General features: G+C 37.9%; 3 protein-coding genes and 1 long non-coding RNA gene across 4 annotated transcripts; 1 reads left to right on the top strand and 3 right to left on the bottom strand.

The window, feature by feature from the left end:
• Positions 1-721: 721 nt before the first annotated feature.
• On the bottom strand, positions 722-2202 carry LOC103932606. Its single transcript, XR_665021.2, has 3 exons — positions 2064-2202; positions 1614-1802; positions 722-1513 (listed from the first exon to the last, which is right to left on the bottom strand). It is a non-coding gene; the product is annotated as an uncharacterized LOC103932606 (long non-coding RNA).
• Positions 885-4835, top strand: LOC103930472 (BTB/POZ domain-containing protein DOT3-like). The gene is given in 8 exon segments (XM_048581940.1): positions 885-944; positions 946-1061; positions 1179-1248; positions 1354-2022; positions 2024-2250; positions 2358-2616; positions 2687-2815; positions 3873-4835. Coding segments are annotated over 8 exon segments (1899 nt in total). The 3' UTR covers positions 4242-4835.
• A 97-nt stretch (positions 4836-4932) lies between these two features.
• LOC103930484 lies at positions 4933-5633 on the bottom strand. The gene has a single exon (XM_018643300.2). The coding sequence runs from the start codon at positions 5449-5451 to the stop codon at positions 4933-4935; it is 519 nt and encodes a 172-aa protein (XP_018498816.2). The 5' UTR covers positions 5452-5633.
• A 475-nt stretch (positions 5634-6108) lies between these two features.
• Positions 6109-9484, bottom strand: LOC103932604 (UDP-N-acetylglucosamine transporter ROCK1). Its single transcript, XM_009342233.3, has 6 exons — positions 9262-9484; positions 8888-9163; positions 8427-8625; positions 8199-8342; positions 7139-7213; positions 6109-6636 (listed from the first exon to the last, which is right to left on the bottom strand). Exons 1-6 carry the CDS (start codon positions 9390-9392, stop codon positions 6475-6477), a joined length of 987 nt encoding a protein of 328 aa, XP_009340508.1. The 5' UTR covers positions 9393-9484; the 3' UTR covers positions 6109-6474.
• Between the last annotated feature and the right edge of the window lie 2709 nt (positions 9485-12193).

Raw genomic sequence — 12193 nt, 5'->3', positions numbered from 1 at the left:
TTCTCTGTAAACATGAGATTCACAAAAGTTATACAAGATATTTGCGTAACTCTTATTTTGATCTCTGATTTAAAATTGATATAACTGATCTTTGAGCTTGTCCGCTATCAATTATTTTGGTTATTCTATGGAAAGTTTTTGTTAAATAAGGAGAAAATGACAAAAAATATTCTCAACTTTTGTCACATGATTTTGACTCATTGTTTATTCAATTGAGGGTAACTTTGTCATTTTGGTCCTCATTTAACAAAGATTATTCATGAAATGACCAAAATTATTAACAATGGACAAACTCAAGGATTAGTTCTATCGATTTCAAATCTCAATGACCAAAGTGAGGAGTTATGCCAATTTTAAGGACTATTTTGACCAAATATTTATATGTGTGTGTGTGTGTGAATGGGTAGTAAGAAAGTTTGTCAAAAAAATGTGTCCCCCGATTCTTACTAATATATTGATGGAGTAAGATTCTCTCCCCTCTTATTCCTCTTCTCTCCCCTCTTCTCACATTTTGTTTTTTATCTTTTATCTCTATAAAAATTAATATAAGATATTAACGTGACTTAACCGTAGCCATTCAAATAGGAGACATAGAAAGGAAGAGAGATTAGGAGAGAGACGATTCCTCCTATATTGATAGCCACACAACCATCTGTTGGTCGCTTCCATGATTACATGGCAGATAATAGACCGGTCAGAGCTGATAAACTCACATTCTCCATCTCTTTCAAACAACATAACATTTAGAAATTGTTAGTCCCAAGCCAGCAACAATTAGAGAACGGCACTCCACCAACCCTCATAAGGAGTAGATCTACATTCTTCACAACCACATACTCACTTCTCATTCATTTATTCACATCACATCCCCACTCTCTTATATCATGTTATTCCATCCAAATCTCTCTACCGTCTCTCATAACATATCTGGCCAAAAGCGTCGCCGTGAACATGTCCCTAAATCCACCGCAAATTCCAGAGGCCGAGGCCGATTACGAGGGCTCCGATGAACTTCACGACCAGCGCATCGTTGTTCCTACCAAACACATCACTATAGCCTGGTAGCTTCGAAAAGAAACACACTGTCATGGTACAAGGAGAGAAAGTCTTGTCTAAATTCTAACTCTGCATATATTCCATAACGAGTAAAGACATATTTATTTGGTGGATTCGTGCAGGTTTATCAATTCTCATGTCCCGACAGACCTAACCATTCAAGTTCAAGGCATCACCTTCGACGTCCACAAGGTAAACTTACAGAGCAATACAAACATGCACGGCTCGAGTCATAACTTCAACACACAACTACACAGTAGTCATAAGTTCATGGTTCATTTCTCTTTGTTTTTGCAGTATCCTTTGGTATCGAAATGTGGCTACATAGGTCGATTGGAAATTCATCCTTCACCTTCAAATTTCAGTTATGACCTCAAGCTTGAAAACTTCCCCGGCGGATCAGAAACCTTTGAAATCATTTTAAAATTCTGTTATGGTCTTCCAGTGGACTTGAACCCTAACAATATAGCTCCGTTAAGATGCGCCTCGGAATTTCTAGAAATGACTGAAGAAGTTCAAGATGGAAATCTCATTTCTAAGACTGAAGCTTTTCTCACCTTGGTTGTCCTTTCTTCACGGAAAGACACCATTTCTGTGCTTAAATCTTGTGAAACTCTCTCTCCGTGGGCTGAAAATCTTCAAATTGTCAGACGCTGCTGTGACTCAATCGCTTGGAAGGCTTCCAGAGAAAACGCCATTGGGGATGCAGATGGTCAAGAAGGCTGGTGGCTTAGCGAAGTGTCTACCTTTCGAATAGATCATTTCATGAGGACTATAGCAGCAATAAAGGCAAAGAGTAACAGACCAGAGTTTGTTGGTAAATGTATCGTGCACTATGCAGAAAGATGGTTGACAGGCGTGGATATAGAGTTTGAAGGACTAAGAGGATATGGGCTTGGAAAAAATGACATGCAGTTTAGTGTATTGAATAGGAGGAAGGAGGACAGGGGTTACGAATACAGCAAGGCAGCAAAAAGCAATTATTGAAAGCATAGTAAGCATACTACCTCCTCAAAACAAAGCTCTTCCATGTAAGTTCTTATTGCAGATGTTAAAGTTGGCCATGCTGTACTCTGCATCGCCAGCGTTGATTTCAGAGCTTGAAAAGAGAGCCGGGATGATGTTAGAAGATGCCAATGTGAACGATTTGCTGATTCCTAGGTACTACAATGCAGATCAAGGGAAACTGGTTGAGTGAGTATTCTGCATTCTTTATTTACTATGAATTGGAAACATACAATAGATCCTACCGGCGTAACCAACCTTCATGTTCTTGTTAATTATCATAATGTGTAGTACAGTTCACCTGAAGAATGCACATTGCATGACATTGAAGTTGTGCAACGGATTGTGGAATATTTCTTGATGCATGAGCATCAAGAACAGCAACAGAAGACTGGTGAAATTGCTGTTAGTAAGCTGTTAGACAACTACCTATCAGAGATTGCAGGAGACCCGAAACTCTCCATAATCAAGTTTCATGTAATGGCGGAATTACTGCCAGAAAATGCTCGAACATGTGATGATGGACTTTACGGAGCCATTGATACCTATCTAAAGGTTACCTTCTCACCTGTTTCTCTAGTTTTACCTTATTTATAACCTAAAATCTTAACCCTTTTTCTTTCAGACTCATCCTACGCTGCCTGAGCATGACCGGAGAAGGCTATGCAGAATAATGAACTGCAATAAACTATCACTTGATGCGTGCATGCACGCTGCACAAAATGATCGACTGCCTATGAGAACCATTGTCCAGGTAACATTTTTCAAGTTTCGAATTGGCCCATGCTGAAACTTAGTCTAAAATGTTATGATATCATTTATATCCTTAAGGAATCTAGACCTTCTACCATGACAGATCTAAACGCTTGCATTCCAATTAAATTCAAAAATATGTATATTTAAAGTTTATCATGTAGTAACAAGAAAATGAAATGTAACCCAAGAACCTCCACCAACCAGAGACTAAGGGACTTGTAGTTTATAAGCAGCACAATCAATGAAGCTAATTAGAGACCTTTGAGAAGATGAAAATACATGGCAAGAGAAAACTAAAAAAAAAAAAAAACATTAACTACGACTACAAATTGAAATAAGTGCCTCATTTTTTGTTGCTTAGCACAATTTTTATGCACGCTGAATTCAAAGAGTAAACATATAGGCATCCGGCTAAGTGATGAAAACATGAGATGGGGCTCAGGCAGGTCTCAGGTTGAATAATCTAGCAATTGGAAGGAAAGACTTCAATGTCACACAAAACATGCTAGAAACAGAGTATTGTATAACAAAGTAACCGAACAAATTTCAAACTAAGAGTTCTCTAGTGAAATTTGAATTACACTGTAACCAGAAGAAAAAAATTGAATTACACCAGCGTGATTAAATATATAGCAGCAAAGACCATCCAAATATAAATTCCAATCTGAATCTCTAATACGAACCCTAATTAGATATTTAAATCTTGTATTGGCTAAATTGATTGATGCATGTCAAAGATCACTCAACTGTTGCCCCTTTGAAATGAAAGAAAAATTACATCATTTGAATAGAATACCTAAAATCATCAAATAAACAGAAAATTTCAAAAACCTTAATTCTAATAGCATTCCTACAAACAGGGAAAATACCGTTCTATATATACCCTTATCATAATGGAGAAGTAAAATCCTCACAAAGGCGTAGACGCTTAACTGAGAACTTCGGCAACCATTACATTTATCACACATGGAACCCATAATCTCAGAGCCAACTAGAACGTGGTCCATCAAAATTGACATCTCTTACTGTAGAAAGCAGTTATGTAACATGTGCAGGTTCTGTTCTCAGAGCAAGTAAAGATGAGGACAGTGATGCAAGATAAGGAATCACCAAGTGGCGATAACTCTGAACAGGAGAGGAACCACTCATCAACAGATGCAGAGATTAAAAATCTTAAAGCAGAACTTGAGAATGTAAAAGTAACGATGGCAGAGCTGCAGAGGGACTACTCTGAACTGCAACACGAGTATGAAAGGATAATAAGCAAAAAGCAAAAGAATGTATCAGGTTGGAGTTTGGGATGGAGAAAAATCAAGAACTCTTTCCATACAAAAGTTGAGGAAAATGAAACTGGAAACAACCAACAAAGAACCAACCCATCTAGACGCAGAACCACCTCCATACAAAGGTCGTCAATGTCCTAAACTGCATTAGCCTAAGAGGCACAGACATTCCACACGATGTGGGAGTTACGCCTTCAAGACCATCATTTGTATCAGCTAGTTTGTTTACGAGCACTTGGGGATAGTTGATAATTCGTAATTGCATACCTATACGTAATGTATCAAATATACATTAAAAGAAATAAAGAGAACATGTCTGAAGTTTTCCTATCATTACACCTTACTTTTCCCTACAATAATCCTGGCTCCCATAGAACACCTGGCTCACTATATCCTTTGCTACAACTAGAAACCTGCAAATTTTCAGAACTGGATCGCAAAAGGCGACGAAACATTTTTATGGACAAATATAATAAACTTGTTGAGTAGCAGCCGTCATTTTTTTACACCTTACACCGATTGCCAACCAAACAAAACACATTTCTTTCATATCATATGTCATAATAATCCCATTAAATTCCGTCCTCGACAATTTCAAACCTTATGAACAACTACCAGGTTAAGTAAAACACATAACCGCGCAATATAAGACAAGATTAACAATAAACATAACACCGAAATGCTCCTTTAATCGAACACCAAATGCTGCAGTCCTAGCAAAGAGAGGTTCACTAGCAAAATAGCCACTAAATGGCCATATAATTCATCAAACCCTAAAATATCACAAATTCGAAATCTCCAAATAAAAACCCTAAAATCTCATCAAACCTGCCTAGCGAAATCTCATGTTGCTCCAGGGAAACTTGGCGGCACCCTCGCCGAAAACAGCCGAACCCTTATCGCCGCTCTTACCCCTGCGAGCGCTCTGCGGCTGCTGCTGCCATTCCTTGTTCCCGTAAAGCCAATGCTTCTCGGTGTCGCCCTCTTCAACGACAGCAGACTTGGACTGGTTGACCGCCTGCTGCTTGCGGTCTTGCTGGACGATTCCGATGGGATAGAGGTCCCGGGAGAGGGAGAGGGGGGCCTTGAGGGTGACGTAGGCCTTCTTGTAGTCGGGCTTTGCGATGAGAAGTCCGCCGCGCTTCTTCTTCTTGCCCTCCATGTTTAGGGTGCGGACCTTGTCGACCTGGAAGCCGTAGAGGGACTCCATGACGCGCTTGATTTCGATCTTGGAGGCCGATGGGATGGTTTTGAGAGCGATTTCTGTGATGTTGGTGAAATCGTTGGGCATCAAAAGCTTGATGGGTAGGTTCGCGAAGTGGACTACCCTCCTTCCCAATCTGCTTCCCATGTCGAATTTCTCTCCTCTCTGAATTTGGTACGATGGAGCAGCCGCGGGTGAAGAGCTTTGTGTGCGTGAGAGGAGCTCCGTGCTTCACTTTTCATTTCTCAGTGGAAGTGGGCCTCAGTTGACGACGGAGCCTAAAACAAGGTTGCAACGGCCCAATAATACACGCATGAATCACCTGCCGACGGTCAGATATGATCATTGGATGTCGTTACAACATATCTTAGTGTTAATGGGTTGTGTACTAAGTCATTACCAATCTTGTATTACAAACAAATAATAACAACGAAGTCTTATCCCATTAAGTGAGATCATTTATATAAATTCTAGAACGTTATTGCGCTCCAAGTATCCCATGTCTTTTCTTAAAGTGTCTGTTTATATCTTCTGATGCCTTCCTCTACCCTTTTTACCAGGAGTCTCTGTCTCATAATCGTATTTTCTAATTGAAGTATATGGAGGTCTTCGTTTTACATGTCCAAAACGACCTTAACCAATTTTCTTTCATTTTATCATTAATTGCGACCACTTCTATTTTATTTCAGATATTCTCGTTCTTAATCTTATCACTTATTGTGTGGCCACACATCCAACAAAGCATTCTCGTCCCTAGCCAATACTGGGCATTTCATTCGCTGTAACCAACAATCTTGTGGGGAATAAAACATAAAAAGGTAACAATTTTATTGATCTCCAGCGTCCACACTATTACATATCCCATAGAAGCATAATCTTGCAATGATAAATCATCATCTCAAAAATCTTCATTCATCTGTTGGACTATTACAACAAGAAAACATTACAATTACCTTCGTATCAGTTGCGACACCGGTCAAAGAGGTATCTGACCAAACGAGAACCCGGGTCAAATATTTAACCCGAAAACAATGCGTGATTGTATTTGGAATCAAAAAATTCCAATACCTCTCCACCGTTCTGGAATCAACTAACTCCAATATGTCCAAACCATTTAAAGCCGTTTTGATCAGGGGGGCTAAAACAACTCCCCCGATGTTGCAACAGGGCTTACGCTTCTTTCTTTTTAACACGGTATGGATACTTCTGGTATATCGAAATGCTGCTGGCCACGAGAGGAAGCGCCAGGAGACAATACAGTGAAGGTGGTTTCCCTTCAAAAATGAACTGCAGCATAGCAGTAACAAGAAGGGCAGAAACAATAACAAACCCCTGCAACCATGTTAGATAGAGCTTCTGCGGTAAGTACATTTAAAACTGAATTGGCCCTTGCAAGAATGAAACTGTATAAGAAATTTGTTTATGGCTGGAGCGAGTTATCTTCCAGCCATTCGCACCAAAATGATCACTCAGAAACTATAAGTGCATGCCAAAGGATAGATTTAACTTACCAAACCATTTGGCATATTTTGTCAGATTTTGAAAGAAATTTCAATGAAGAACAGGATGAAACTTCAGAACTACGGAGAACTTATTCAGCTGAGATGTTCTGTGAATAAAGAAGATCAAGGTAACCTAGCTATTGTTTTCTTAAAGTAGGTAGCATGTTGATTCTAGTGATCAAGCATAGCAGTGAATTAATAAACTATGTAGGTTTTAACCCTTTCTCTTCTCTTTCAGCCTCAGTTTGCAACAAAATATCAAAAAAAAAGCTAATAGTAAGCTTGAGAGCAACAAGCAACCGCTCTTGTAATCCTTATTTTGTCAAACTTACCTTTTTAACGCCGCCAGCATAACTTGTGACTAGGCCAACAAGAATTCCACCAAGGGCATTGGACATAACTGGGATCTGAGAAAAAAATAATAATGATTATTATTATTTGAAAAGGCACACCATAACTCATGCAACGCATAGTTAACAGAGAATAACATTACATTTGTTTTCTTTGCCAAGTACTATTAATTAAAAAGTTATATCTTCTCAATAATAATTTGGATGGATGGTACAGATAACTTTTATTCTTTTAGTTATTTTATTTTGTTGATGAAGCAGGATGCTTCAAATACAGAAAAGTAAACCCCAGTATGCACCACTTTTCTTAACATAAGATAATTACTGCCACAGATTTAATCCTATGATATAAAAAAAATACAAAGTTTTTGCACACAAATAGAATTAGACCCAACTCGGGAGCAACCTAAGATTGGAAAAACTGGGATAAAACAGGCCTACTATATAATTGTGTTTTGAACAGGGACTATATAGTTTCTATGGTTACTACTTACAAATCAGACTCAAGTAAACAGCAAAGGAGAGCCGGAAAAAAAAACACAACACCAAGAATGAAAGAAAGAGGAAAACAGATGTTATGCGGACAGATATCTAAACAATAACAGCTGACCAGAGAGGAGCAGCATGACCATCCAAAAATTTTTTTTATCTGCCTTCGAAACTAAACCAATGGTTGTGGTGGTTTTGAGTATTGCATGTGTGTGTTACTAAGCAATTAAAGAAACTCCAGGTATGTTTGGATGAGAGATTTAAGTTAAATTAGTTAGAAACGCACTACAAAAGTTTTGGTAGAGGCATTTGCATGGACAAGACACAATGCATTTAAACGCCTTTGTAAATGACTAATTGAAATTGTTTATGCCTTGTAATGATCATCTACTGCATTTAAAATCCCTCCATGCAATGCCTTGGGGTTCATTTGTAACCAATTTATCCTAAAGTCCCTTGGTAGTTGCAAATTCCTCATCCGTGTATAGCCCCAAGGGAGTCAAACAAATATTCAAAACTCAAGGAAAATGTCAAATATCATAATGGTCATTACCAAAGTCGTCAAAGTCCATCCATAAAAATAGCCATGTTTTCTGATAGCTTCTCCATCTGGAGACTTAGAGGTACTAACCAACAAGCATAAACTTCCCACAATAGACATCTCTATGGTCATCAAATACGATGAGTGTTTCTTAACCTGGAATATAAGAGCAATAAAGTTAAATTGACCAGACTAGGGAATAGCATCTTCAAACTACAAAAACCGAAACGTTTTGCTCACCTGGGAAGCCCATTGACACAAAGAGGACGCCAAACCTGATAGCACAGAGGCCACCAAAACGGGAATAATCCCACTAAACAATATCTGGTCAGAACTGCCGCTACTAGTCCCTTTTTTGGAGCCTTCCCCAAAACTTAAAAGGACAGCGGCCATAATCAACAAGAAGAGCGCCCCAATCTGTTGAATTGATTGCTTCTGCCTACACACAACAGATTTGCACTCAAAGATCAATCTAATGGGTAATCTCAGACACCTCAGAACTCACCGAATCATCTCACATTACGTTAATCCATCAAGTAGAAACCAAAAACCAATACATTGCAGGCTCAAACCACACCAAAACCAGTCTAATGGGTACCATACCATCAACATTCAAACGCCTTAGAGCTCTTTAAAAACTACCATAGCTACTTAACCCAACATGAACATTTCGGAGTTTACAATGTGTTCATCCCACATACCTCAAAATCAAATACGTAAAGAGGGCAGTGAAAATGATTTTAGTCTGGTTGAGCATTGAGAAGGTGAGGGAATCAAGGTTCTTGTAAGAAATCTGCAGCAAACTATTCTGCAATGCGTAAATGGCGGCAGGGAGCCCCGAGGCGGTCAACGCACCAACCAAAGTCCACTCTCTGTACACCTTCTTCAAGCTGCCGTCTCTGGCCATGAAAATTAGGGCACAGATAACCTTGGCTATCTCGCACGTCAGAACCGACGACGTTACGATCACTTCCCTACTGCGAGAAGAAATTCCAGACGAAACGTACAAGTTTCAGAGAATTAATGGATGATTTGGGGTGAAAATGTTAGGGATCGAGGAAGGGGGCGGGAGTACCTGGTGAAGCGTTTCGAGATGAGGGGCTGAACTCCGTATTGGAGTGTGAGTAGGAGGGAAAAGAGCCAGACCCTTGAGTTCATTTGCTCAGAGTTCGGCGGCGCCGGAATTTTTTTCTTGGCGGCCGCCATTTTTGGCGGCGAACTTGAGAGAGAGAGACCGTTGGAGATTTTTCCTGTAATTTGCTTGACGTTATTTTTTCCGTATGTTTCTGTTCAGAATCGTCTTTTGCTTCTACTTTCGGTAGACTCGGGGGCTGGGGCGGTCCCGACTCATAGTAAAATGGCGTCGTTTGGATGCACGGTTTTTTTTTTTTTTTTTTTTTTTAATACATTGATATTTTTACATTAAACGGAGAGAGATTTCAGGAAAACCACACAATAAGCAGTCTAATTTGGTATCGAATTCGCTATCCACGAGATTCAAACATAATATCTTTCACTTTCTTGTGAAAAAGAATACCACCAAACCCTAATACTGAGTGGCTATAAGATTCTATCTTGCTTAACATTTTTACAAGGAAACTAACCTTTAGGGCTATGCCCAACAAAATAGGAAATTTTAACGAAAAACTCCTGGTATTGTTTATTTTAATGAAAAATCACATTTTTACACTAAAAAGTCAATCATGGTACTATTCACTTTACCTTTTATTTTGTCCTTATCGTTAAAACTCAAAGTTTTCAAGCTTTTTTCATTAGTTTTCCTAACAAAATAACTTAATTAGGGAACAGTAAGTTAAAATAAGTATTTTTTAAGGAAAAAAATCAAGGTAAGTGGCCATTTACCACAGTAATGAAAAGGTGTTCAGCATTTATGTGACGGCGTGAGTTCAAACCCCGTTAGTAGTTAATCTAATATCTAATCTAACAAAATCTATCGTTTGACAAAAAAAAAAAAAAAAAAAAAAATCAGATTTTGAAGAAGTGGAAAAGGAGAAAAAAAATTATGGATATAATAAAGAGGTAAACGGTTTTATATATACTATAGTTTGGTGGTATTTCTCTTCACTTAGAAATGAGAGGTCTTAAGTTCGAATCTCGTGAATGACGAATTCGATACCAAATTAGGCTACCCATTGTATGGCTTAACCGAACTCCCCCTTTTTTTAATGTAAAAATATCGTTGTACTAAAAAAATAAAAAAAATCTGATTCAAGAGTATTTGGTAAATAGATTTTATGGAATAAGTATCATTCCTACTCTAATTGCAGACAGTATAGTAAATAACTTCCATAAGAATTCAATTTTGATTTTTGCTCGATTTAATTCCTCCTCAATTCATTTCTTTTCAATAGGAATATGGATTAGCAAATGTGTCATTAATCAAACCCAAATATTGATCACAATCATAACCCTAAACAATGTTTATAACCCTTCTTTAGCTAACAAACATTTTTTTGTGAACAGAAATATCACTAAATCGCAACCCTAAGTGACACTTATGCATTTTAATATTAGTTTTTAGTCTTTAAGTTAGGTGAAACAATATATGGAGTGCCAATATTACAACTGTTTTTTTATTACAAGCGATATTTTACAATAATTTATACTAAGGGAAGAGAGTTTTCAAAGAATGGCCTAACCATCAAAACACTAAACCGTTCTTAAATTTGTTCAAATATGTTATAGGAGGACGAAGTTTGTAACCACGTGAACAGAAAAAGATTCATTTACACCAAACCAAAATCTAGAATCTATGAGTTAAAACCAGTCACAAGGCCACCCAGTACTACGATCTGGTAGTATTCATATTTGCTTAGAAGTGAGAGGTCTTATGTTCGAATCTCGTGGATCACAAATTAGATACCAAATTAGGGTGCCCATTATATGGCTTAGCCAAACTCCTCCTCCCCTAGTATAAAAATTTCGATGTACTAAAAAAATAATAATAAAATAAAATAAACAGCCACAATCTCAAAAATGAGAATCTTTATGAGGTGGCAAGGAGCCCATGTAGAATTTCACTTTGAGAAAATCTCCATAGCATCTCTCATTAGAGGAATGTGAACTTGGTACCAGGTGGAATAACCTGCAATTTAAAATCTATATACATGTTTGTCTGACTAGTCAGCAACACTCATCGACTAAGATCAAATATGTTAGTTTACTCACAATGGAAGTAGTCAATTCAAGGCTCAGTTTACTGAAGTGTTCCTAGTTAACTAAGATCCAGTTCAGTGCACATTTTAACTCTTACAATCTTAGTTAAATGGACTTATTTGTTTGCCAATAATGATAAACATATATCACAAGCAAAGCGTAAAATAAGTAAACTTGAAAAACGATATATTGCACATGATGTTTTTGGCCGAAAAAACCCACCTCTGGGTTAAAAAAATCGAGAACTCTCCATTGAGTCCAATCCACTAGTATAAATAAGGTTCATACAAAGACCACACAAGCTCAATTCCTAGATCCCTATCTACGGAGCAGCTTTACCTTTGTGCAACCTTGCTTTACATGAGATGAACTCATTCGGTCTTCACTAAGTGGCAGCTCCTCCTGAGCTCTTCACCTTGTGGTACCGAGATCAACACGATCAATAATATAATATGATTTTATGATATGCATAAGAAATCTGGATTCAAATGACCAGTCAAACAGTTGAAGAAAAAACCTAACTTCAATCCAAAAGCTTGGTCTAAAAACGAATTTAAAGCTTAAAACCAGACCAAGACATAAATGCAAAACCTTAAAACAATGCAACCCTAATATAAATGATTGAGTGCTTAATGCATAAGGAAGGTTTGGCAACTAGGGTTTCATGTATGGATAAGATGCAAGGTCAAAGCCTTAAAGCAACTCTCTCTAAAAATAAACTCTAAACCCCCCTCCCAAAGAACAATCTGCAACCCTAGAAGCAAATATACCAAAGGAAATCAGATTTTCCATTAGCCAAATTATCACAAGGACACTTGTCAGCTGCAAAA

The sequence above is a fragment of a genome, unplaced genomic scaffold (assembly GCF_019419815.1).
Source record: "Pyrus x bretschneideri cultivar Hongxiangsu unplaced genomic scaffold, Pyrus_bretschneideri_v1 Contig18, whole genome shotgun sequence".
Taxonomy (NCBI): Eukaryota; Viridiplantae; Streptophyta; class Magnoliopsida; order Rosales; family Rosaceae; genus Pyrus; species Pyrus x bretschneideri.
This window is presented reverse-complemented; position numbering and strand designations above follow the sequence as displayed.